General features: G+C 46.0%; 4 protein-coding genes across 4 annotated transcripts; 2 read left to right on the plus strand and 2 right to left on the minus strand.

Annotated features, from left to right (window-relative positions):
• Positions 1 to 2,171: 2,171 nt before the first annotated feature.
• Positions 2,172 to 3,270, minus strand: CCR75_007073 (uncharacterized protein). Its single transcript, XM_067965137.1, has 2 exons — positions 3,191 to 3,270; positions 2,172 to 3,126 (listed from the first exon to the last, which is right to left on the minus strand). Exons 1-2 carry the CDS (start codon positions 3,203 to 3,205, stop codon positions 2,227 to 2,229), a joined length of 915 nt encoding a protein of 304 aa, XP_067823136.1. The 5' UTR covers positions 3,206 to 3,270; the 3' UTR covers positions 2,172 to 2,226.
• A 132-nt stretch (positions 3,271 to 3,402) lies between these two features.
• On the plus strand, positions 3,403 to 6,194 carry CCR75_007072 (uncharacterized protein; the record flags this gene model as incomplete). The annotated part of the gene is made up of 3 exons (XM_067965136.1): positions 3,403 to 3,424; positions 3,499 to 3,708; positions 3,778 to 6,194. The coding sequence occupies 3 exons, from the start codon at positions 3,403 to 3,405 to the stop codon at positions 6,192 to 6,194; spliced, it is 2,649 nt and encodes an 882-aa protein (XP_067822644.1).
• Positions 3,826 to 7,276, minus strand: CCR75_007071 (uncharacterized protein). The gene is made up of 3 exons (XM_067965135.1): positions 7,036 to 7,276; positions 6,814 to 6,979; positions 3,826 to 6,720 (listed from the first exon to the last, which is right to left on the minus strand). Exons 1-3 carry the CDS (start codon positions 7,144 to 7,146, stop codon positions 6,242 to 6,244), a joined length of 756 nt encoding a protein of 251 aa, XP_067822645.1. The 5' UTR covers positions 7,147 to 7,276; the 3' UTR covers positions 3,826 to 6,241.
• Positions 7,277 to 22,265: 14,989 nt separating this feature from the next.
• On the plus strand, positions 22,266 to 24,034 carry CCR75_007070 (uncharacterized protein; the record flags this gene model as incomplete). The annotated part of the gene is made up of 2 exons (XM_067965134.1): positions 22,266 to 22,457; positions 22,514 to 24,034. 2 exons carry the CDS (start codon positions 22,266 to 22,268, stop codon positions 24,032 to 24,034), a joined length of 1,713 nt encoding a protein of 570 aa, XP_067823139.1.
• Positions 24,035 to 24,241: the final 207 nt, after the last annotated feature.

Raw genomic sequence — 24,241 nt, forward strand, 5'->3', positions numbered from 1 at the left:
GCGCCACGCTCAGGTCAACTCGCGTCAAACGACGCTTCCCACCACTAAACGTGGGATTAGGTAGATCTATAGCCTCAGTGCGGCTTCGATCCATGGTTGTACGGTCAACCGAAGCACTGAAATATCGGCTTGGCTATTCTTCGTTTTGTGGCATAAATGCCGAACGTAACTGGCCTTTGCCCTAAAGCTTAGTGAAATCGAAGCGAAGCTTCCGTTCCAAACGAACATCACCTCTATCCGCAGACTCTCTGATATTCCAAATATTATTAAGTCGGCGGGCCCGGTGGACCCAGTTCTTAAATGAGACTTCGTTTTCACGTTTTGTTTCGTTTGGAAACAAAACGATCGGAATTTCCTCATGGAGGTCACCGAAGCTCCACGGGCTTGATCATGTAAACGCGTCAGATACAGGCTTCGCGTCATTACCTTTGGCGTAAGGTATTGCTCATGAAGAACGTCGCGTGCAGCGATCTCCTCCGGTGTCCTCGCCGGGTCACCAGAGATCCAGATGGCCAAGCTATGACCCGCTTACTCCTTGAGACGCTCGTCCGCACTAAGCGGAGTGAATCTATATTCACTATAAGCTTTAGCTTTCGCTATCTCAGCAGGCCGACGACGAGCTCTTTCCTCTATGAGGATTACGCTCTTGCGCTTCATCCAGCGGATTCGTAATGATGTTGGACTCAGGGTCCCATGCCGTGCTCAATGCAGTTAAGACATCAGCGGCACCACGTTCTGGGAACGAATTCGGGGCCCGCTGACGTTCATCCGGAGGAGAAAGCGTGAGAGAACGACGTTTTTTCTCCTTTCCCTCATCGTCGAGGAAGGTGCTCAGAATCTGTGAATCACGCTTGATTGTCATTAGGCAAAGGAATAAAAAAAACACAACCAAACGGTTAGCATTTTAGATTCCAACCTCAAAGAGGAAATGAAGAGAATGTTGCCACTCGGTGTCAACAGTCTGATGGGGGAGGGTGTACTGGGGCACACATCGGTTGAAAAACCGTTGTTGTGGTACATCTACTTTATGGGTAAAATGCCCTTTTGTCTAATTTTAAAATAGTTAGTTACTTAAATTTCATTTATTATGGGCAACAAATGTGGTCGCCGCCAGATATAAATCTAGCGGTCAAAATCTATTTTAAATTAGCTAGGTAAAGTTTTTAGTTTAATTTAAATAATTAAATAAAGTGCAGTTTTCCTTTTGATCTTACAGCGTTAAGTGTCTTTCTAAGGCTTGCGCATTGATCTGTAAGAGATAGAAGTGCCTTTCTAAGGTATACCCTCTTGGACACTAGTTGTCACTTGGTTCTACGAACCCTTGGATCCCTTGAACTAGGATTCCTTAAGCATTAATAGCTTGTACGACTCCCTGAGTTGTTAAACCCATTAGTTCAATAGAACTAAGTGACTCTCTGAGTCTGAAAGTCTACCTCTGACTTTAGGAGCGAGGTAGCTCCGCTACATTCGTCTTCCGACATCATAGACTCCTTAGGTTTTCCTGGCAAAACTGGCGGAATGCTACAAAAACATGTAATGTTTTTTTCTATACGTGTTATAAGGTATGGCTATGCGCCTTGCCATGTATGGCTTTTAATCATGAGAGGTGCGTGGTTATTGAGCTTTTAGTTAAAGTTTTACACAAAGAGATCAGCCAAATAGATTGAGCAAAGTGCTTTGTCCCGCAGTTCTACTGCATGTTTAAGGCAATTTTTCATTTGCCTTCTAAACGAAAGCATTCTTTCTTCAAGATGTGCTTCACCTTCTGAAAGCATACATATTTAACGTGACTTCAGAGTGACAAATTTTGTGCTGTGGCCACAGCAATAGTGGTAGATCAGCTGATAGAGCTCATCAGAAGCCATCCGCTATTCTGCGTTTGGACCGCGCGTCAATTCAACAAAAACAGGAAAACCAGACAATATGTGGTGCACATTAAACTTGACAAGATCTTATGTACAAGTATAACGAAAACGATACAGGGCGCCTTCTTATTCACCGAGCGGTTTCACGGCTCTCATACTGTTTATTATCCATCGCCTCCAGCATCAATTATTTCCCTTCAATATTGTTAAAATTTCAAGAAATGTGGCAATTTCGTCGTCGCGAAATTTTATGTAAAATATTCACACCGTGTTCAGCGAGATTTAACTGTTATGAAATTTTTAATTCGGCTGTGCAAAGTCAAATGATTATTTTAATTTACGTCGAAGTTTGCTTAATTTTTTAACTGTTACACAAGTATCGAGACACCATCGTGGCATTGCCAGACGTGCCTCCCGTGTGAATGTACATCATTTCCCTATCAGTATGACATTGGCCACAGATTGAGTTTGTGTTGCGGTATTTACGACCTAGCACTTCGTCCAGCAAAGCGGTATCCGAGAATAGCGTGTGCCAAGCAAATGCGCCGTATAATAAGTCAAACTCCAGCTTGGTTTCCTGCAGCACATGCTGATACATGTCATACAAGGGCCGCCACAGCCGTCCAAAGCGATTTTTTTGCTTTGGAATCAACACACGAGGTAGTAACGTTGAGTGACTTTGTAATGACACATCGTTTCCAATAAGTTGCTGAAACTGCTTTTGCAAGTATGCGGCGTCACCCACACACGGAATAGCAAACAATTTTATTTCCGGATGCAAATGTTGTGCCAAGTACAGTGCTGTTGTGCCTGTTCCCGACGGTAGCACGACAGAAAATCGTTTTTCATGCCATTGCGTCTGAACATACGCATTGATCTCCTCTGCTAGCAGCTTGACACCGTCCTGTGCCTCAGGAAATGCCGCTCCTTGTGGTACACACAAGATCGATATGCCTGCCGAAAGAAGCAGTTTTTGCTTTACAAATGAGGCAAAATCACGGGTGTGGACCAATTCGTGGTATGCGCCTGGCTGGAGCTCGACGACTTGCATTCCCAGCTCGCGGGCTAGCGCCATATTTCCTTTTACCGAAGTGTTTTTAAGCGTTAGCTCTCGAGTAAAGTAGGTGAAGGCCATGCGTTTGGCATAAGCTAATTGCGCCAGTGCCAGCATGGCGTTGCTCTGTGACCCACCAAAGCTAACCAAATGCTTGTTTGCAAAAAATGCGTCGCTCTGCCGCACCATATACAGCAATTTGCGCATCTGGAACCGGCAAAAACCGCTTGAGTTGGCAGAAGCAAACCATTCAGTAACATTACCTAGCTACCTTATTGCCAGCCATGTGAAATACATCATCCCTCTTCACATGCACTCGCTGGCCTCGGAACAACACTCTTGTTACCGGCGACTGACTCCACTGCCATCGATCCATTGTTGCTATATAATCAGCGTGTCCATTCGCACTTAGTGGGGAAGTGCTTTCAACGTGACGATTTTCTTCCACCAGCGTCGACCGTTTCCGCATCCACTGACGCGACTATGCGGCGCCTTAGCTCAAGAGGTGTGTGTCCCTACCCTTCGCATTTACGAGTGCATTGTCTCAGTTAACCAATTATGTCTTATAATTTCTAGTAGGGGGCAAGAACTTCAGTCTCAAGAGCGAAGACGATGTTGAGGAGCTCATGCAAACACTCGTGGCACAAATCCACGCAAAACTCAAGAACGAATTGAATTTGCGCGAAATCTACATTCCTAATTCGAAAGCTGAAGCCCGCTGCAGTATCTTCGTCTCACACAACTATGCAGCTTGCTCTAAGCTCTGTATCTTCATGCAGCCAGGCGAAGGTCCAATTTCTGTATGAATTAAGGTCTTCCTTTAATGATGTTTTAATACATACTTCTGTGTGGTGACAGGCATGCAACCGGGAATGTGGAGTCGCACGATTCACCCTAAAACAGGGTTCCAAGGTTCAATGATCCCGTACTTAAAAACGGCGATTCAAGGTGGATATGGCGTCGTGATATTAAATCCAAGTACCAATTTTAGCTTGGTCAATGGCCATCGAGCCAAGATTTTGCACTCCAACACACCCGAAGCTCACGTGGCATATGTCTGGAAGAATTACGTCGTGCCCAATGCAGCACAAGAGATTAGTTTTATTGTCCATGACACGGCTGGTGTCTTGTTAAAGTCATTTTTAACGTCAATAAGTGGCCCAGAGCAGCAGCGTGTGGGAGGAATCGCTTTTATTGAGTCAGCCCATCAGGTGTTGTCGAATGACAGCGATGCGCTGCGTGCTTTGCTCCGTGATAAGTCTGTCAATTTTGAAGCTTCGCTGGAACCAATGTTTACCGTCATTGAATCATCGAAGGCACGTCTTGGATGTACGTCATTGTCAGTCGGCCGCACGTCAAGTGAAGCAACGAATCGAGAGTGGACAGTACATTCCGTTCAGACGTCAGCATTTGTATTTTTGCAGTCAATTGCAAGTGGTATCGAGGAGTCTTTACACGCGATTCGTGCAACATTCCCAAACAAGCTTATTGTGACAGTCAATCGAGCACGGTTGACGGGACAACCCTACAATAATCCATTTGCACTTGTGCATTGCGTGGGCCAGAAGAAGGAGACTGTAGGTAGTCACAAGCACACGATGGATCCGGAATGGAACCAGACATTTTCATTTCCTGTAACATCCAGTGAAGCTAAGGTGGTGATCGTAGTCAAGGACAGATCGTTTCCAATGAATACGTCACTTGGTCAGGTGGTCGTGACAATGAGTGAAGTTGGGCTTAATCGTGCTGATCGACGATGGTTTGCCCTACGTGACGAAAAAGTACCAACAGCTTATGGTAATGGTGAAGTCGAATTAACGCTTGAGTGGGTTCACGACACTTTTGTCGCTCGTTCAGACTCGTTCATTCGCGGCAATCGCATGCCGACACTTGAAGCTCAACAACATTCTCGTAATAATGGCTCAGGTAGCGATAATGACAATTTTTGTTACCTATGCAAGTCCACATTTGTATTACATCGTCGTCGGTACTGCCGAATGTGTTTGCGTCTTGTTTGCACGTCATGTTCGGACCGCTTGTTTTTGCCCGGATTCAGTGAGCCCAAGCGTGTATGTTCTGGTTGTTGTGATCTTCAAATGATGCTGCATAATAAATTGCCACGAATGGGTGGTCCTGGAGGTCAAGGTACAAAAGTTCCATCTCAAGACAAATTAGATGAGCACGCGCAACGAATTGAAGCAATGCGTAAGCGTGAGGAAGCCGAGAGGCGGCCGCTTTCTATCAATGACTTTGATCTGCTTAAGGTCGTCGGGCGCGGTGCGTTCGGAAAAGTGTTACTAGTTCGCAAGAAGGACGGTAAAAATTCTGGTCAAATTTATGCCATGAAGATCCTTGTCAAGTCGCATATTATCAAGAATGATCAAATTGAAAATACAAAGGCTGAGCAACACATTCTCAAAGAAATTAGTCATCCCTACGTCGTACGGTTGCGGTATGCATTTCAGAACGCTGACAAGCTTTATCTTATTATGGATTACTACCCCGGTGGTTCCATGTTTTACCACTTGCGCAAATCGAAACGCTTTGCCGAAGACCGAACGCGGCTGTACATGGCACAACTGCTGACGGCTTTAATGCATTTACATAGCAAACAGATTGCGTACCGTGATTTAAAGCTAGAGAATATTCTTATGGATCCAAAAGGTAACATTGCTTTGACCGATTTCGGTTTGTCAAAAGAAGGGCAACTTGTTGATGGCGCTGTTCGAGCTTCTCAAGCAGACATGGGTATGAAGACGATATGTGGCACAGCAGAGTACATGGCCCCTGAGTTGTTGCGACACCAACCTTATGGTAAAGTGGTCGACTGGTGGAGTTATGGCATTCTCTTGTTTGAAATGCTGACAGGACGCACACCTTTTGTTGATCGCAATCGTCGACAAATGTTCAAGAACATTATGCAGTCTGAAGTCATTTATCCGTCGCACATTTCACCTGTGGCGCGTTCATTGATTTCAAAACTGCTAAACCGCGATCCTGCCCGACGTCTGGGAGGCGGACCGAACGGTGGCCGAGACATTATGGCGCATCCATTCTTTGAGCCAATTGATTGGGATATGCTTATGCGGAAGGAAATCGAACCTCCTTTCGTTCCCGATGTCTCGAGCGTAGATGATATCACAAATGTACCGGAAATGTTTCAAAACATGGCAGCTGTCGACTCTCCAGTAGACAAGAAGAATGGGGAAGGGCACCATTTTGATGACTTTACGTATCAAGAAGAAGGATTCATTATGCGAGCTACACAAGCTTGAGTCTGCAACAATAACGAAAGCAGCACAATATATTGATGCGATCAATGTCACTTCTTCTTTTTGGAAGGTCGTTCGCCTTCATTCGTTCGAATGCGCTTTATTTGCGACGAAAGTTGTGATTCACTGACCGTTTTATCCACAGCATTATTAGGTTGCCCGTCACTGCCGTCAATGCCGTCACTGCCGTCGCCACAGTTGTCGCTATCTGCCTCTTTTGTGAAACCCGGGGGCAGGTGTGGTCCAATATTCAAAGCTTTTTTTTCAAAAGTTGTGCTAGAGGGTAGCTGTGGTCCAGCAGGGCCACGAGCTGAGCGAGTTTCTTTACTTTTTGGTACTTTGCGTTGTAGATGCCGCCCATATTCTTGCAGCTGCTGTCGAAAATTCTCGTTTGGGTTGGCCATTGGACGGCGTTCGACCACAAACGCCAATGCGTGCTCAAATGTCATCGAATGCAATTTCATGAGATAAGCTATGACCATAGACGACGAGCGACTCACTCCTTTGTTGCAATGCACGAGAATACGACCTGTAAGGTGAAAATGGGGCAACAAAACATCACGTGCCATACTTGGCTACACGTAAGTACCTAGAATTAATGTTTAAACTAAGTGATAGTTACCGTAGTACTTAGCTTGGCCGATAAAGGCGATGCAACCTTCTAGAACCCCTGATATATCTTCCGCCTTATTGTCGAATATTGAGCAGCGACGATACGTAAAAATTGCGTCCTTCTCAAAAAAATTGGGCACGCCAGCAACCGAATCCATTTTCTTCGGAGGCGTCACCTAAACTGCGTCAGGGGCTTTAGCGATACGCTTGATTGGTATGGATATGAGCTTACATTCAGGATGTGGGTGATACGCAGACGCTGAAGAATTTTTCTATCGCGTGCGTGTGCTCGATTACCAAGGAACACATGATCGAGGATCTGTGAAGGCTCAGCGTCGACCATAAAGCGCCTTTGTGCAAAAGTACAGGTTTCACAAGGTGGTAATTGTAACGGGGTGTTCCGTTACATAAGTATTATTTCCTGTAAGAGGAATAATTAAAATAGTACCTATGAGAGGAAATAAATTAAGTAGTGCACAATTGTTATCTTTATTAATTTAATTTTAATAGTTTCAATAATACTAAATTTGGCAATATTGATGCAATAAGACATTAGCTCTATTGATTGTTTGATTTAAGTCTAAATCAATTTCGCCTGTAACGGGCTAAAGTTGCCCTAAAGCTACCCAGTCCCCGTTAAGAACACTTGATTTACTTAAGGGGATGGTCATTTACTTAAATAAAGTAATTAGACCCTGTGTGTGTGGTGCCCATTGGTGCAATCTCATTAGGAGGGATGACGGCTAGCGTCACCCGTTACGCGAGGTATTTAGGAAGATACGCTCGCAATACATATTAGTGTTACCTACCGAGATGACATTTTTGATTGGTAAGAATAGGTATTTATATTTAATGCGATCAAATATAAATCAGTCTGACAACTACTTTCTGATTAGTAAGTGCGCACGAGGAGCCGGATTACCGCTCCCGTGACGACACTTTACTAGAGTACTTAGTGCGTCAGGTGAGGTCGCTAAGGCGCCCACCACAACTACCTCACAGGACGCAAGAGATGCCGGTCTAATCGCTTCCTCGCTGTGCTATGGTGAGTGTCTAAGTAGAGTGTGGCCGCATTACGACGTGCCCGCCTACACTTGGTAGCACTTGAAATCTTTCCCACGACCGCATCTCTGCGTGTGTTCGTGAGGATGAGCCTCAACATCGATTGGGCTCGCTTCCCCGACCTCCCACATCTCCGAACATCATCGGGCCATGGCAGGGCATATGGCGCAGGGACTTGGTGAACAAGCCCTGGCCAGGTTCCTGGGTAGTCCTCCTAAGCAACATGTTGCTCAGTTGGAGCAGTTTGAGGCATTCGCGCTCGGACGGCGGAGAGCCGTGTCCGAGGCACAAAGCCATGCTGCGGCAGAGTCCGTCACTCAGACTCAGAATGAGCTGAGGCATAGCAGGCTCGGAGCGAGGCTCTCAACAGGACTGTTGAGATGCTCTCTGCCAGGCCGCATCAGCCGAGGGCCATTCGGATAGATCCGCCCAAGTTCGATGGAACTGCGGCGCACACGATTGTCCACTGGCTTTTAGCCGTGGAGCAATGCGGTGTCGCCCAGCTCATCGAGGACGACAGCCGGATGGTGCCGTTCACCATGTCGCATCTGCGCAGTAAGGCCTCAAAGTGGGTTTAATTGGCGCTTATGGCGGACAGAAAGGCGTTTTCGACATGGGCGATCTTCAAGGAAAGATTCGTGCCATGTACCAGCCGCCGAACAACGAAGTGTTCCTTAGGCGCGCTTCTTTGGCGAGCGACAGGCGAAGCAATATCTGCAAGAGTATGTGCAGGAAATGCGCTCGCTGTCGGCGTCCATTACCGTAGGTCCGATTCCGGAGCACATAAGGTGCCCACGTTTATAAACGGACTACGGCATGGCCCATCGCGACAGGCCCTTTTTAGAAAGGTGCCGTCGACGATGGAAGAGGCAAGCCAAATTGCCTTAGTTAAGTAGCAATCATACAACAGTGCCTCGGCGACAGCTTAGTATAGGCCGTCGACCGAGAGGTCAGATGCCACTTCCATGGAGTTGGGCAATGCAGACATTGTCTGCTATAAATGCGGCAAGCGCGGCCATATGATGGCTCGCTGCTATTCCAGGGTTGCTAAGGCAAAGATTCCTAGCAAGAGTTGTCCCTTCAGAAAGTGCTATGGCAAGAACTAGCGTGCGAGACGCATGAGTTCTGTATCGACCAATGAGATTTCGAGAAATACAGCAGCGCAGTAGGGGCGGGATGCCCTACTGACGCGGACTCTGAAGCTACCCTTAAGTTCAGAGTTGTCGAACAAATGGGTAGCGTAGTCCCTAAGGTCTCGAAATTTGGACCTCAACCCTGCTGGTATATAGCGCTCAAGTACGAAGCTATAACCAGATGATGACCCTCCAGTGGATTGTGGGTGCATCACAAAATTTTGTAAAACTTGCGGCTCTAAGAAAGAGACCGGCGATGTTTGAGACGCTTTGCCAGGATGGCAAGCGAGAAGAGGCGACCGTTCGTTTAGCGAAGGGCGCGCTCGTTAAGTCTGAGGGAGTTCAGGTAAAACTTGCCTTCAGCTTTAGTGACTTCTCTTGTAAAGAGAAGTTCACAGTGCTAGGTATGAAGAGTCCGTATGACCTCATCCTAGGCATGCCATGGTTGGCAAAACACCAACTACGGATAGACTGGCGTACTCGCACAGTTGCTTACTATATGCAGGACACCGGAAAGGATGTGCTCCTACGAGAAGCTTAGCAACTGATGTTGTGTCGAACACAGTTGAGGTTGCGTTGACAGAATGACAAATGTCACCAAAACCTACCCAGCTCGTGAAGACTGGGGTAGTGAAATGGGCAATGACAAGTAGTCATGTGACCCATAGTCCTGCACAGAGCCGAGAGCCTGTGGCCGAGAGCCTGTGGCAGTAGACAGCGAGCTGACAGGAAGTCAAGCGTCGCATTATCGGCACAGTGCCTAGAGCCTGTTGCGGTTGGAAGGGATGCGTTAGTCAGGAGAGCAACGACATTCGCTTCCCAGTGAAGGGTCGTGGTGACTCGAAGAACGAGTACCCGACAGATTACGACGATCGAAGGCACGTCTAAACGAGTGACTTTTGGACAAGTTCCTATTTAAAAGGACGAACCTTCGAACGAGGTGTCCGAGGCCGTCAACGACGAAATTGCGGAGGCATCCTTAGTTGAGGTGCTCCGGCAAGTCTTTAAATCTGTCGAGGAGATGGCAAATCTCTCGGAGATATCGTGGGATCTGTTTCTTGCCGAAGTAAAGGAAGGAAAGATCCTCGAAATAGTCACACCAGTTCCAGTAGAGAATTTGGTAATGTTGCTCGTCGTCCGTAATAGACGATAGCGTCCGGTAATGTTGCTCGTCGTCCGTAATAGACGATAGCGGACAAAAAGAAACGGTTCGCTGCTCAAAGCTGGGATGCCTTGAGAGACAGTCCATTCTTTGAGGTCTGTGGAATCAACGCGATGTGTTCCCAGAAGAAGTGCCGAGCCTCCTACCAGCAGATAGGGGCATCGGGCACGAGATAGACTTCGAACCTGGCACCAAGTATTGTGTGACCAGGCAATGGCCGTTACCGAAAGAACAAGTCGATTATATTGATGAGTTCTTCGACATGCGAGTAAAGGCGGGACATGTGCGTGAGAGCAAATCGCCTAACTGCAGCTCGACCTTCTGTGTGCGTAAATCCACCGGTTGATGGCGCGTGCTTCTTGCTTGCAATAAGCTGAACACGGCGACCATACCGGTGCAAATTCCAATCACGCGGAAAGATGTCTTGTTGAGCTCCATGGGAAAGTCAACTATCGTTTCCGCGTTTGAATTCAAAAGATGACTACTATAAGGTACTCATAAGAGAGTCCGACGTAGCCAAAACGGCAGTAACACCCCAAGCGGTATGCTTCGGGAATGGCTTGTGATGCCCGAAGGTTTGAAAACGCATTAGCGACATTAAACCGAGTGGTGGCTCACGTGATGTGTCAGCACGGTGTCTACGTGCACCATTACTTTGACGATGTATTCTGCTTAGCAGGGCCGAGAACGGAACGAGCGAAATAGAGTCGCACAAGCGTCATATGGACGCTGTGTTGCAGACTCTGGGTGATGCGCAATTGTACGTCAACTTGCAAAGGTGCGTCATAGGGGTCCCCGAGAAACCAGTGCTGGGCTGCGTCGTATGTACACATGTTGTACGAGCAGACCCAGACAAGGTAAAATCAGTAAAGGAATGGCCAATTTCACGGCATTTGAAGGATTTGCGCCAATTCCTAGGGCTCGCTAATTACTTGCATAAGTATAGCAAGAATTGTGCTGAGCAAACTAAACCATTACCTGATCTCCTTAAAAAGGACACAGAATGGGTTTGGTTACAAGAACAAGAAGATGCGTTCACATCAGTGAAGCAGTCTCTTGTGGAGGCACCGGTCTTGGCATTGCCAGACGCGGATAAGCCCTTCAGCGTCGTCTGCGATGCAAGCAATTTTGGAATCGAAAGCGCGCTCATGCAGAAGGATGACGACGGCATCGATCGTCTTATTTCTTATCAGTCCCGGCTTTTGAAAGCCGCAACTGAATTACCCTGGTGCATGACAAGGAGCTACTTCAATAAAGTATGCTCTTGCTAATTTTCAAGTGCACCTATTGGACACCGAACCATTTGTGGTTTATACGGATCACGCATCACTTCAAACCACAATAAACTCACCGCACTTCTCGTCGGAATGGCAAGATTGCTTACATTCTTCTCTGAATTAAAATTTTAGTTGAGATCAAGCTGGATGAGTCGAATGTCTTGGCTGTCGTGTGATCGCGCAGACTAGACTTCGAGGCAAGACACCAGGAAAGTGTGTCTCGTTCTAAGGCACAAGTTGAGTCGTCAACGTTGGCAGCAATTAAAGCCTGCCACGTGACGAGCTCGTTGGCCTCCTAATAAAAGGAAAACTGCAGTCAGGACGAACATTGTCGCCACTTCGGTGGACGAAAGATCTCCCTTCCATCGCACCTAAAGGCTACAGCGATGGCCTATTATGATATCAGCTGTCACCTTGTAATACCTTGAGAATCTATGTCCCTTATGACACAGATCTCAAGGCAAAGATACTTCACGAGCTTCATGATGCACATTCGAGTGGGCATCTAGGCCGTGAAAAGACATTCTTACGAGTGTCAGAGAAATTTTGGTGGCCACACCTATATATATGGGTGGTCACACCTATATATATGGGTGGCCAACTGTATTCGCTCCAGCGAACAGTGTCAGAGCATAAAGCTGCACCATGCAGCAGTGCGCCATTGTAGTCGCTGCCGATTTAAACGTATTGTTGGAAGTCGGTCAATCTGGACTTCATTATTGGCATGCTACCTGACCATAAGAGTCGACGGGGCTCGTCATCTTTGTAGACAGACTGAGCAAAATGGTTCGTTTAGCACCATGTAGCACAGGCAAGGAGATAGCTCTCTTGTTCCTGGATCATGTGTACCGACTACACGTGATGTTCGAGTCCATAGCATCGGACCAGGATCCACGTTTTACGTCGGAATCTTAGCGTCATGTGTTTGAGCTGCTAGGTAGCAAGCTCCACATGTCAACAGCCGATCATCTTCATACCGATGGCCAAATAGAACGAGCCAATCGGGTCATAGCGGATGTATTGCGCACGGTAACGACTTTCAAGGAATGTAGCAAATATTAACTCTTCGCGGGATTCGTTATAAATAAGAGTTAACACGTCAGTATGGGTGAGACACCGTTTTATATTTTTAGACTGCGCCATCCTCGGACGCCAAACTCGTTTGCAGAGCCCAAGTCTTAGTGGGGGAAGACCCTCACTACGCTCGATGCGGAAGAGGGACAAAGTTTTGTCAACATGACGATGACCCGTGAGAGACTGAATGTGACGCCGACTGTGAGTCGAGCGTCGAATTGGTGAGGGAGATGGGGAAGGTGGAAATCTCCAGCCGAATGACTCCTTTCGCCACAATACGGACTTTGAGCGAGGTGTATCACGCGCGTAACGCGGATTCCTCGGAATCAGATTTTCAAAAGGTCCAGCCGAAGTTTCAGCCTTAGGTAACCTTGGCGAAAGCTCGCGCGAACATCGTGGAGATCCAAAATCAGTCGTAAGACTTAATTTCGAGATCCCAGATCCGTAGTTCAGCAGCGCTCAATGGCTGCTACTGAATGGAAGCGGGAAACCTTCTTGTTGGAAGGTTGAATGCCACCGCTCCGTGCAGCGAAGCATCAAATCCTTGTCCAGTGATGAGGATACCCAAACGTTTTGACTCTTGGGAGCCGGTCGACGCGCTGCGCGTCGACGTACCGGACCTAGTGTCTGCCTTTATGAAGGAGCACCATTTGTCGCTCCGCTAGTTCCGAGCGGCTTGATGAGAAGAAACAGGGGTACAATTTTGCCCATTGTTTTCTCGCTTACGCAAGCGAGCGAAGTTAACTCGCTGTGACCGTTGTTTTGCCACATCGGAATCTGGCTGAAAGCAGCGCAGATATTCCGCTTCGTAATGGTCGGTTGTTCATTCGAATGCAACACGACCGGTATCGGGGAAACAGGATCAAGTGCTTTCTCCTGAGCCTTCCATGAACTATAGATGTCATAATAAACATGTGCATCTAAAGTAGCGCTCTTTAGGAGCGACGCCCAAGTTCCATTCGGAAAAGGCCATTCGGATGGAGTGGCATCGGTGGTATGCCACGAGTCACTTAGCCGCGTTCAACACGACCTGGCTTGTGACACCGACTTAATACGTTCACGTGCCGTCGGTGGAGCTTTAAGCTCAGGCTCTTCTGCGTCAGACCGAGACTACTAAAACAATTACAAAAGGTTGATAGATTAAAATTTTATAAGTTAATAACCTCATTTGAAGATGATTTGATCATACCAATCGTTGTGTATGATGGTCTGAACGACAGGTATGGTGGTTCTCCCCAACTGAGTAGCACTGCAACTTAATGAGCAGCGCTCTCATAAATGGTCGCTGCACTGCACGTTTATGGGCAGCGCTCTCATGAATGGTCGCTGCGCTAGCTAGCGCAGACGACGAGGCAGTTGCTTTGTTGACGATAGGCAAGGTGCCCTTCGCAATTCAGGGCGTCTCCATTTAAGCAGCAATGGATAAAGTCTGGATGGGCAATATAGCGCCATCACACTTCCCCATTAGCTCACTGTGCTCATCGCGACTATGAGGTGATGGCAGCGATGTTGACTCATTGTAGTCAACAATGAGCGACGGATTAACATCATCACTGCTCAAGTGGGATGGATCGTTCAGCCCAGTTAAAAGCGCGACAGCAGCGTCTGTCGGCGTTGTAACTGTGGCACTAGGGGCCGGCAGCATTTATCGTCGCGGGTGCGCTTCATGCGTGGTTGTGTGGGTAGATTTGCAGACGACCTATAAGCTTTGCCCCTTTTAGATGGCATGTCAGGCGCCGTGTGATATCAAAGATGTATGCACACTGGTCGCTAAAAGTTATTGAGAGGACTAAAAGCGGCGCGTAAAATAGCTCGCTGCCCCTCGTTCCTTCCGTTGACGATTATACAAGATTTAAATTCGTTCTTAGAGAGGGGGGTGGTGTAACGGGCTAAAGTTGCCGTATGTTACACAAACCCGATAAGTACACCAAGTGTACTTAACGAGATGGTTATTTACTTCATGTGAAGTACTTAGACCTGCCACTTCGGTGTGGTGCGAAAAGTGACCCTCCGTTGTGTATGTGATGCACATAGGTGTATTGACATTGGCAGGGATAACGGCTAGCGCCATCCGTAATCCGAGGTATTAAGAATAATATGCTCGCAATGTAGGGATGCACATCTACAGAGGTGGTATCCATTGGTTGGATAAAAGGTTTTAAAAAATTTAATTCGAATAAATATAAATCAGTCTTAAAAACTACTTCCTGGTTAACAAGTGCGCACGTGAAGCCGGATTACCGCTTCAGTGACGACACTTGTCCTAAGGTACTTATTTCGTTGGGTGAGGTCGCTTAGGCTCACCTGAACTATCTTACTGCTTGTAAGAGAAAACGATCAAACCGCCTCCTTACTGTGCTTGAAGGTTGGCTGCTATAGTAGCGCCCGCCTACATCAAAAATTGTTAGCCTTTTGCCTAACGTGATATGCCAAGCGTTATAAACAGATGCACCGAACCCTCATATTTTATGATAACACTTCATTACATAATTTACTACCAAAAGGGTTGACTGGTCCAACTTTAGAAAATTGGCGTCATCACCAACCTCTACGATGTAGATACAGTGGGTTGCTGTATTACACAGCCATTGCTGGCCACACACCTCGCGTCGCCATCCCCACCCATAATGATTTGCGCTTGCGCATCATGTATGAGTGTCACGATGCACCAATAAGTGGGCATCGTGGACGTGAGAAGACTTATCTCACGTTAAGTCGCGACTTCTACCGGCCGCGCCAGTATGGGTTCGTTCGCAAGTCATACGTGCTTGCGAGCTTTGTCACAGGTGAAGCCCAGTGCTCCATCCCGTGATCCCTTACTATCTCTGCCTGTTCCGGCAGAGTGTTAGCAGTCTAGATCCATGGACTTCGTCGTCGTATTTCCTGATGACGATTAAAGATAAATGTTTTTTTGTGATTGTTGATCGTTTCAGCAAGATGGTTCATCTTGCTGCAGACCCGGATTCGATCACAGCCAGAGGCTGCGCTCGTGTCTTTGTTGACAAGATATTTCGACTCCATGGTTTACCCTGTGAACTGGACTCAGATCAAGACCTCAGATTAAAGGCGGAGTTTGGCAATCTGTGTTCAAATCGATTAGAATACTATTGAAAATGTCAACATCCGAATATCCTGAAGCATATGGTCTGAAAGAACGTGCTAATCGAATCCTCGAAGAAATACTTCGCAGATATGTCCACTCTCTTACGAGTTGGAGCGAGTTCTTGCCGAAGAAAGAATTTGCCATCATTAATTAAGTGCATGCTTCGACAAAGCATACACCGGATTTCGTGAACGGATTACGCCATCCACGTACACCCATTCTGTTTGAGAGTATTTTCTTATTCAAGGGGGAAGGACTCGCTCGAGCAAAGAAACAATCTAGCTCTTGCTCAAACCTCATTAATCTCCGGTTAATGCGAAGAATGTCAATGTTGACTCAATCAATATTGAAGTGGATAAACTCAGTAATAGTGATAAAGCTATTACTAACTTTGATAACGATGCTAAAAGACTCGGTATCGAGAACAATAATATTAGTGAGAGCAATATTGCTCTCACTAATAAGGAAAATGGCATCTCCACAGTGCGCACCGGTCGCACTGAAGACAAAAACAAAACCGAATGAGCAGCAGAACTCCTGCTGACTAGGTAAGCAATTGTCCGTTCCGTACAGGATTCTATCGTTGATGCGTGGACCGACAGAAAGGCAACTCTGACAAAAATGGGAGAGCAAACATTCTTTCAATTAATATTAATGATCTAGTCCTACTGTCTACGGTAAACCTACCCAAACATGCAGTGACGAATGTGGGCACAGGTATATCGGCCGTTTTAGTGTACTACATCAAGGCGATGCCTACGTACCTACATTTTGTGTCGGGCGTCTCCGCCCGTACCGTACCATCAGTACGAGGCTTCTTTCGATTTCGAATCACCCCGGAACGGTCTCAGGCGTCTACCAAAGCCTGATGGTCCCGAGCTAAATCATGATTGTCTCGGGATAGATTTTGGTTCTCTCGAACACCTCCTTTAAGAATTGAGATTTTTGACGAGCTGTCACCAGCTCGTTTTGAAGGGACTGATGTGTCTGATCGTTCGCCAGATGATCAGCCGCAACTTGATCACAATTTTTAACTGGACACGAAAAACATTATCGACCGTCACGGCTAACTCGCGACGACGAAGTCGCTCGTGACCAATGTCCTCCCTTATATAATAAAGGGTGAAATTTAAGTCACGAGTTGACTCGGGTCCGGCGAACGAGGCAAAACCGATTTCTCTCCTCCTCCACATTGGTTGACGGATTCGTGTATTACAAGGGGTTCGTATGATTTCTCGTTCGTTAGGGAGGGTATCCACCCTCGCATCATAGTCGGGAACCCCATTCCAAATAATGATTAACGTAACAGGTCTCTTACGACAATACGACGTGACCCATCCTCCTCGACCGAGGGTTTCTAAGATAACGAGCGCTTCCCGCGCTCGTAAAAGTTTTAAAGATTCGCAATCCTTTCGCGCATCTCACACGACATGAGGGTCCTCCAATGATGACCTTTAAGGGTGTCTGCTTCCTTCGGGGCATGGCCTGCGCCCTTATAACAGCATGTACATGTGTCCCCCACGAGAGACAAGGTATCCCTGCCTCTCTAGACAAACGGTGCAGGTTGTAACGTACATCGAATACAATCCGTTTTTTCAAACCCCTCACGGAAAGTTTTCAGTTTGTCAAGCCAGACCTCGCGGTCTATGCTTTGCACATTCTGTACAAAATGCTTCCGAAGCTTGGAACAAGAAGCGACATCCTTTGCCCAATAACACGTGTACCACCGATGCCGGAAAAGGCATCGATGAAGAAATCTATATCGTCCTCGCTAGGCTTGTGAAGCCTGAATAAATCGAATAACGGAATATGGTATCGATCGTTGGCTATTCAAGACCAATCAGTTAGGTTGCCCTTGGAGGGCAGCCAAGGCTTATTTTCGGGAACAAATTGCAAAGAATTGCGGTCTCTCTCCCGTTGGCTTATGTTTACGTTAACGCTAACATCACTCTTGGAGTAATTCTTCGAATCACTCCGTCCCTGGTGATGCATACTAGCACGCCAGTAGCAGCTTACCGAAATGAACTTTACGATCACTTCGTTCCTGGTGATGCATACTGACATCAAAAGAGTTATCGATGTCCATGGAGTCATCACAAGATGACTTTGCACCAAAAGGTTCTGAGGAAGTGTCAAACAACCTCGTTAGAACCCGTAGATTTAACGGACATGGCCCGGTTAAATAGGAGGCCTAAACAGTTGCTACGAGTCAGGCGATGGCGCCGACTCGGCCCAGTCACCTACAATGGGAGTAGCAGGTGCCATATACCAGTCACCTCCATTGAAGTAGGAGGTGACTTTTTCCTGGAGTGGACGCATTAGCGTCGACTGAAACATTTGCATTGCTAACAGCTGCTTGATCCGTGCAGCTGCCAGCTTTGCTTCCTCACAGGCGACGCGCACGAATTTCGTTACCATGCGCAAACGAATTGATTTTGAATCAAATCAAGGGAAAAGTACCAAAATACCCTTGACAAATGCAGAAAAGACGGAAATACCCCTGTACTTTTATATATGACCAAAACGCCCCTGGCTGTAGCCTATATATATACACGGAAAACCGTTGCGCACACCATAATCACATCACTTTACCTCACCGCCGCGCTCCTACCTCACTTCTTCTCAGCGCCAATTATGGCGGAACATCGGCATTTTGGTCATTTTTGTCTTTTAAGAATATTGCCAATGATTGAAACCTGTGTATGCTTCGCGTTTCTTAGGAACGGTCGGATCTGGACGCGAGTGGGTGCAAAAGATGCGGAAACGTTAGTAGATCACAAATTTGTAAAAATATTAAGGATTACACCACGGGTTGTTGGGTATTTTGAATATTTCGGAATTTTTGGCGTGTGCAGTGGCCAAAATCACTTTTGACAAACAGAATAAAAAATGAGCGAAGGTTACCCCAGCATAGAGCTCACATTCCCGGTTCTGCGCAATCACCACGATGGTAATAGCAACCATTAAATAGTCTCTCCAGATGGCTTTCACGGAAAGGCATCTGGAAAGAGTAGTTTGGCATTCCGTCTAGTTCCAAAAGGGGTTTCCAGTTGCTTCAAAAGGAGACCGTTGATAAGCTCGTGGGTTGTAGAAGCAGAAAGGACGGCCTTCCAGTTGCCTTGGTGGTCTTTACAGCGAGCGTAGTAGCCGCGTTCCGGCTCGCAGGCCAGTATGACGTTGTGCTTCAAAAAAACACAGCGGGAGACTGAATAATTGCCCTTTTTCGAGCGAGAAAGACTCGTTTAAGTGATGTGATTATGCTATGCGCAACGGTTTTCCGTATATATATATATATATATAAAGGCTGTAGCCAGGGGCATTTTGGTCATTTATAAAAGTACAGGGGTATTTCCGTCTTTTCTGTATTTTGGTACTTTTCACTAAAATCAATAATGCAATAAATTTGAAGTTCTTAAGTAAGAAACCAATAATGCATTTTTTTAGGAAAAGATACAATAGTCTTTCTATGTCACTCCAAATCAGTCACTATTTGTTAGGGTTGGTCAAGGTGGGGTGATGTAACAAGGTGTCACGTTACATAATAATTTCTTTTAAAAAGGAATAATGTATATTATTTATCATGAGAGGAATAATATATATTTCTATCTATGGATCAAATTTTATTTGACGAATTTATATATATCACGAAAAGGGGATATTCAAAACAATGCGTCAGCTCTGTAAAAGAGGCACCTATATAGGTCAGCTGTAATCGGGTGTACGGCTACATAAATATTGTTTCCTAGAAAAAAAGTAACGAAGTTTAATATTCATGAGTTTTGCTTAAATATATCCAATATTACCAAATTTGGTAATATTGAAGCAAAAAGACAATAGTTCTGTTAATTGACTGATTTAAATTTCTATCAATCCCCGCTAATCGTTACTAGACACGATTGAAGCGGTTCGCAAGGAGGTGCTATGCATAGATATTAATATATTAAAGTCAGTAGAATAAAGACCAATACGTAGGATCTTAATATATTAATATAGTTTTAATTTTTCATATACTAAAGCCTTTTGTATTGACCTTTAGTAGCTGATACTTCTTTGCTGCTTAAAACTCCCTCTGCGCGTCGTGTACGTAAAGTATTCGGTGGCACCTCACCTCCACTGTCAGTGCTAATTAGCTAGCACTGGAGCAGTACTAGCGAAAGGTGCTTCGTTACACCTAGTTGCCTTTTGTGGTCCGTTCAACGGCCGCGCACGTTCCATCCAATATAGACATGTTCGATGAAGACGGAGGGAGCTTTCAAGCCCCTCGAGAAAGCTTCCACGCAACGCGTGAGAGATTCGCTCACTTGAGTGACATCGAAAAAATAAAGCGGTCAAATGTATGAGTTTGGCCGTAGGCGGGACAGCCGTACACGCAATGTCGTATACTCGACAAAAAGACGAACAACATGTGTCTCTCGCCGAGTTCATACAACATAAACTCGACAAGGCCGGAGGAAAGGTAACCTCGCGACTTTTATTGGCCTCGCCAGTACAAGTTCGTGCGCAAGTACATCGGTGCTTGTGAGGTCTCTTTACGGGTGAGAGCTAGTCCTCATCTTGCTGTTATATTCAGGATCGCCAATGACTACTCTAGTAAGAGATTTATTGCATAATGCGCAACGGGCGCACTAAAAACAATTTTAAACAGAGTCGGCGGAGGAATTCCTGCTGGATCGAGAAGTAGTGGGTGCTTCGTGCAAGGTTCCATCGCTGATGCGGTGGATCGAGAGAAATAAATAGGCTGACAACAGTCTACGGTAAATCTACCGAAACATGTGATGAATGCGGAAAGCTACAAACTACTCCTCTACAGTCGTTATATAGGTGTTTGCAGGAGGAAGGCAAAATGTAAAGTGAATAAATTTAGGTTCATAGTTCGCTACCTTGAGCAACCTCAGAACCTATTTTTCTACACCTTCTGGAAGCTTCTTTGTGACGTCATCTAATGACGTCAGTATATGATGTCCTGAGCTTACGGTATCGCCGTAATCATGTTCGTATCCTATGTCGTCGTTATGCTCATGTTTGTAACTTTATGTCGTCACCCGCCAGTCCAATGTGACGTTGTCCCACCTATCTAACAGGCAGTCAGCGGTACATCCGTAATCCGCTAAGCTGCTTGCGCGTCGATCCGATGCCACTTGTTAAAGTAAGTACATGAGTCGCTGAGTCCCTATGCCTTGAATATCATGTGTGCAAGCTGGTCTTACGTCGACACGTAGTTCACCACTATGATGTCTCGGGCCACGTTTTCGTAGATAAAGTGGTGACGAATGCCGACGTGCTCTGTCCATGCATCGTAGACCGCATTGCGAGTCCGATCGCTCCTTGATTATCTTTTCAGACCAACGTAACCCTCACTGTTCATGACCGAGATCCTTAACCATCTCACTGACTCATTGCACTTCTTGGATACAAGAGGTTTAGAGCCATGTATTTTGCCATCGACGGTTTCGGGATCCAGCTCTTCTTATTACTTACGGCTTGACCACGGCTGACGAGAACATGATCCGTCACCCAGCGACCTCGTGTCAATGAGCATTGCCTTCTTGCAGAAGCAATACAGGCCTACACGGCAAGTGATGGCGGTTCAGATGACACACCGACGACATAACAGCAAGCCATGAACAGCAATGACGCCAAACAATGGGTGAGCTGAGCTCAAACTCACTCGAAAATTGGCTCATATGAACTAGTCCCGAACGTAAAAAGAAGTCCGATTTATCGGATGCAGATGGGTGTTCTCCAAAAAGCGTAACGAGCACGTATTTCGATACAAGGCCCGTCTCGCTGCAAAAGGCCTCAAGCAGAAGTTTGGTGCAGACTTCTTCGAGACCTGCTCCCCTTTACCTCTATGTCTATCCTTCTAAATCCTTCAGAAGCTTCTTCGTGACGTCGTCTAATGACGTCGGTCTATGATGTCATGACCTTACCGACATTTGCCGTAATCATGACCGCAATGTCGTCAATATGTCCGTAATCCTATGTCGTCATATATCCGTAATCCTATGTTGTCACCTCCTGTCTAATTTGACGTCATCTGCCTGTTCAAAACGCATTCGTTAACAATGTTTCTTACAAAATAGAAATATATATAACAAAGAAGTAGGCACGAAAGCCGGATGTGCCCGTTTGTTTGTTGTTGTAACGGGGCACCTTTGCTAGTACTGTAAACAGTACTTATCAACCTACACTGATTACAGTGAAGGTGAGGTGCTTCGACTACTTCACGTACACGACGTGCAGAGGAGTGTTCAAAGTACCTTAGAAGTCTTTGCTAATAAAGGTAAATTTTGAGGCTTTAGAGTAGAGAAAAAATACAATTGTTTTAATATATTAAATTCCTACCCACGTAACGATATTCTATCTACTACTAACTTTATTATGATAATAACTAACAATTTTCTGCGCCCCTTGCGCACTGCCGAATCGTGTCTTGTGACGATTGGCGGGGTTGATTCAAACTTAATGAACCAATTAATAGAACTGATGTCTTATTGCGTCAATATTACCAAATTTGTTAATTTTGGAACTATAAAGTCAAAATTAATAAATATAATAATTTTTTACTTCCTTACTTATTTCCTCTCCTTTAAGTGACGTACACCGTGAAAATTATTTAAATTTGCGAACGAGGCTCATTAATTTGAAACCATGCCAGTAAAAGTGGCGACATCGTGCGATGCGTCTTTGCCTCAACAGATAGATACGAAAGCGGGGATCGACGCATGGTTATTGCAAAAACTTAGGATGGAGTGGAGCTCACACGAGCTAGGAGGGCTCTTGACCCCTTCGAAGCTTGCGGAGGCGCGCGCTAGTTTCATGCACCTCGAGACACCCATTAAGGTAATGAATATTTATGATCTTCATAATTTCTTCACTAAACCCTTTTCTACGTCTAGATCCGACTACTTCTTTCACTTATTAGTACCCGTCTAAACGAAGCGAATGGCGCCGCTTTGAAAACGGAGGTAGATTCTTTGCTTCAGTTGTCGGACGAGGACGCTGAGGAGTGGGTCAAGGTCAGCACTGGCATTGTTAAGCAATTTCTACTGTTGAAATGTAACGGTCAAAGCACCGATTCGTATTTGCACGCACAACTTGAAGCCACCAGTTCAAAGGTCGTGCAAGCCGTGGCTTTTTCCTTTAAAAAGCATCTTAGAAATAGCATGTCAAACGTAGTCGTCGACGACACTTTTTCATTAGAAAATGGACTTTTGAATTCGTCGCTGTGTCCTCAGTCTGCACCTTCGGCAGCCGTGCACTTTACAGTGATTGGAGAGGATGAAGATGCCAATGCCAAGGAGGATGACGTAGCCGCGTCGCCAGTGAAAAAGTCTCTGCATCGGCCGCTAATGGCACGACCCGCAGGAGCATTGGCGTCGTCTAGTACTTCATCGTCTCTGGCGTCGTCGCGGATGACAAGCGCCTCAAAGCTTTCAGTAGGGAAAACGAAAAATTTAATGGAAATGTCTTCTGAAATACGGCGGAAGGCAGACGCTGGACGTTTCAAAAGACAGCGAAGCCGCATTTCAATGATTGATATTAATGAAGTGAAACAGATTGAGTCGGAAAAGGCACATAAAGCGGAAGAACGAAAGAAACAAAAGCTGGCCGCGAAAGAGAAAGAAAAGGAAGAAAAAGCAAAGGAGAAAGAGAAAGAAAAGAGTGGTGCTGCCGTAGCGAATCTAGTTACAAATGCCGGTGATAAAGCTGGAGCTGTTACTGGTTTTGTTGCGCCGATTGGTGCCAACGACGAACACGTTGCTTTAGCTGCCGATATTTTTGCGATGCATTATCAATCTGGATTAGATGAATCCATACCGCAGTATACTCAGCAGCAACAACTTCATAGTGAAGCAATGACTGAGGTTGGTGATCAAAACTTGAGTGGAGATAAGTATGTCCCGGATGGAACGCAAGCACTACTAAATGCTGCATTTCATTCAACGCAGGATATCATGAAGGAAGTTGTGACCCAGCAGAATCATCAATTATCGGACAACCAGTTATTACAGCAGCAGCAAATGCCGCAATCCTTGTACCAAGATTTATATCGATCTCAGCAGCCTATGCATATGCACCACTTGGTTTCGCCACAGCAACAGTATCACCAGGGATTTGAAACGGAGGATGCAACTCTTAATAGCACGAATACGGCTGGCATGCCAATGCCATTTAGTAGCTATAACAATTATAGCAATACTAATGGGTTCTTTGGCGACCAGTTTGGAAACTATGGCAATTCCTTTGGCTCGATCGGATTCGCAAATGCTCCAATGGGGCAGCAGGACAATAGCATGGGGTTGCCTCCTCTAGGTGGTCGACAGCTGAGTTTTGACCCCACACAGCCCCAGCACCCGCAGCAGCAACAACAAAACAACGGAGCATTCATGGGCGGGCCAGGCGAATACTGGAGATAAGCAGAGCTGTCCCACTAAGCTTTTGACAACTATCCATTTGTGTCAAAAAGAAAGCAGCACAGCTGTCCCACTAAGCTTTTGACAACTATCCATTTGTGTCAAAAAGAAAGCAGCACAGCTGTCCAACTAAGCTTTTGGTGAACAATACATCTGTGTCAAAAAAGAAAGCAGCACATTCTTTCTGAGCTCACTTCTGCTTGGTGAAAT

Source organism: Bremia lactucae, linkage group LG1 (genome assembly GCF_004359215.1).
Source record: "Bremia lactucae strain SF5 linkage group LG1, whole genome shotgun sequence".
In the NCBI taxonomy this organism is placed as follows: domain Eukaryota; phylum Oomycota; class Peronosporomycetes; order Peronosporales; family Peronosporaceae; genus Bremia; species Bremia lactucae.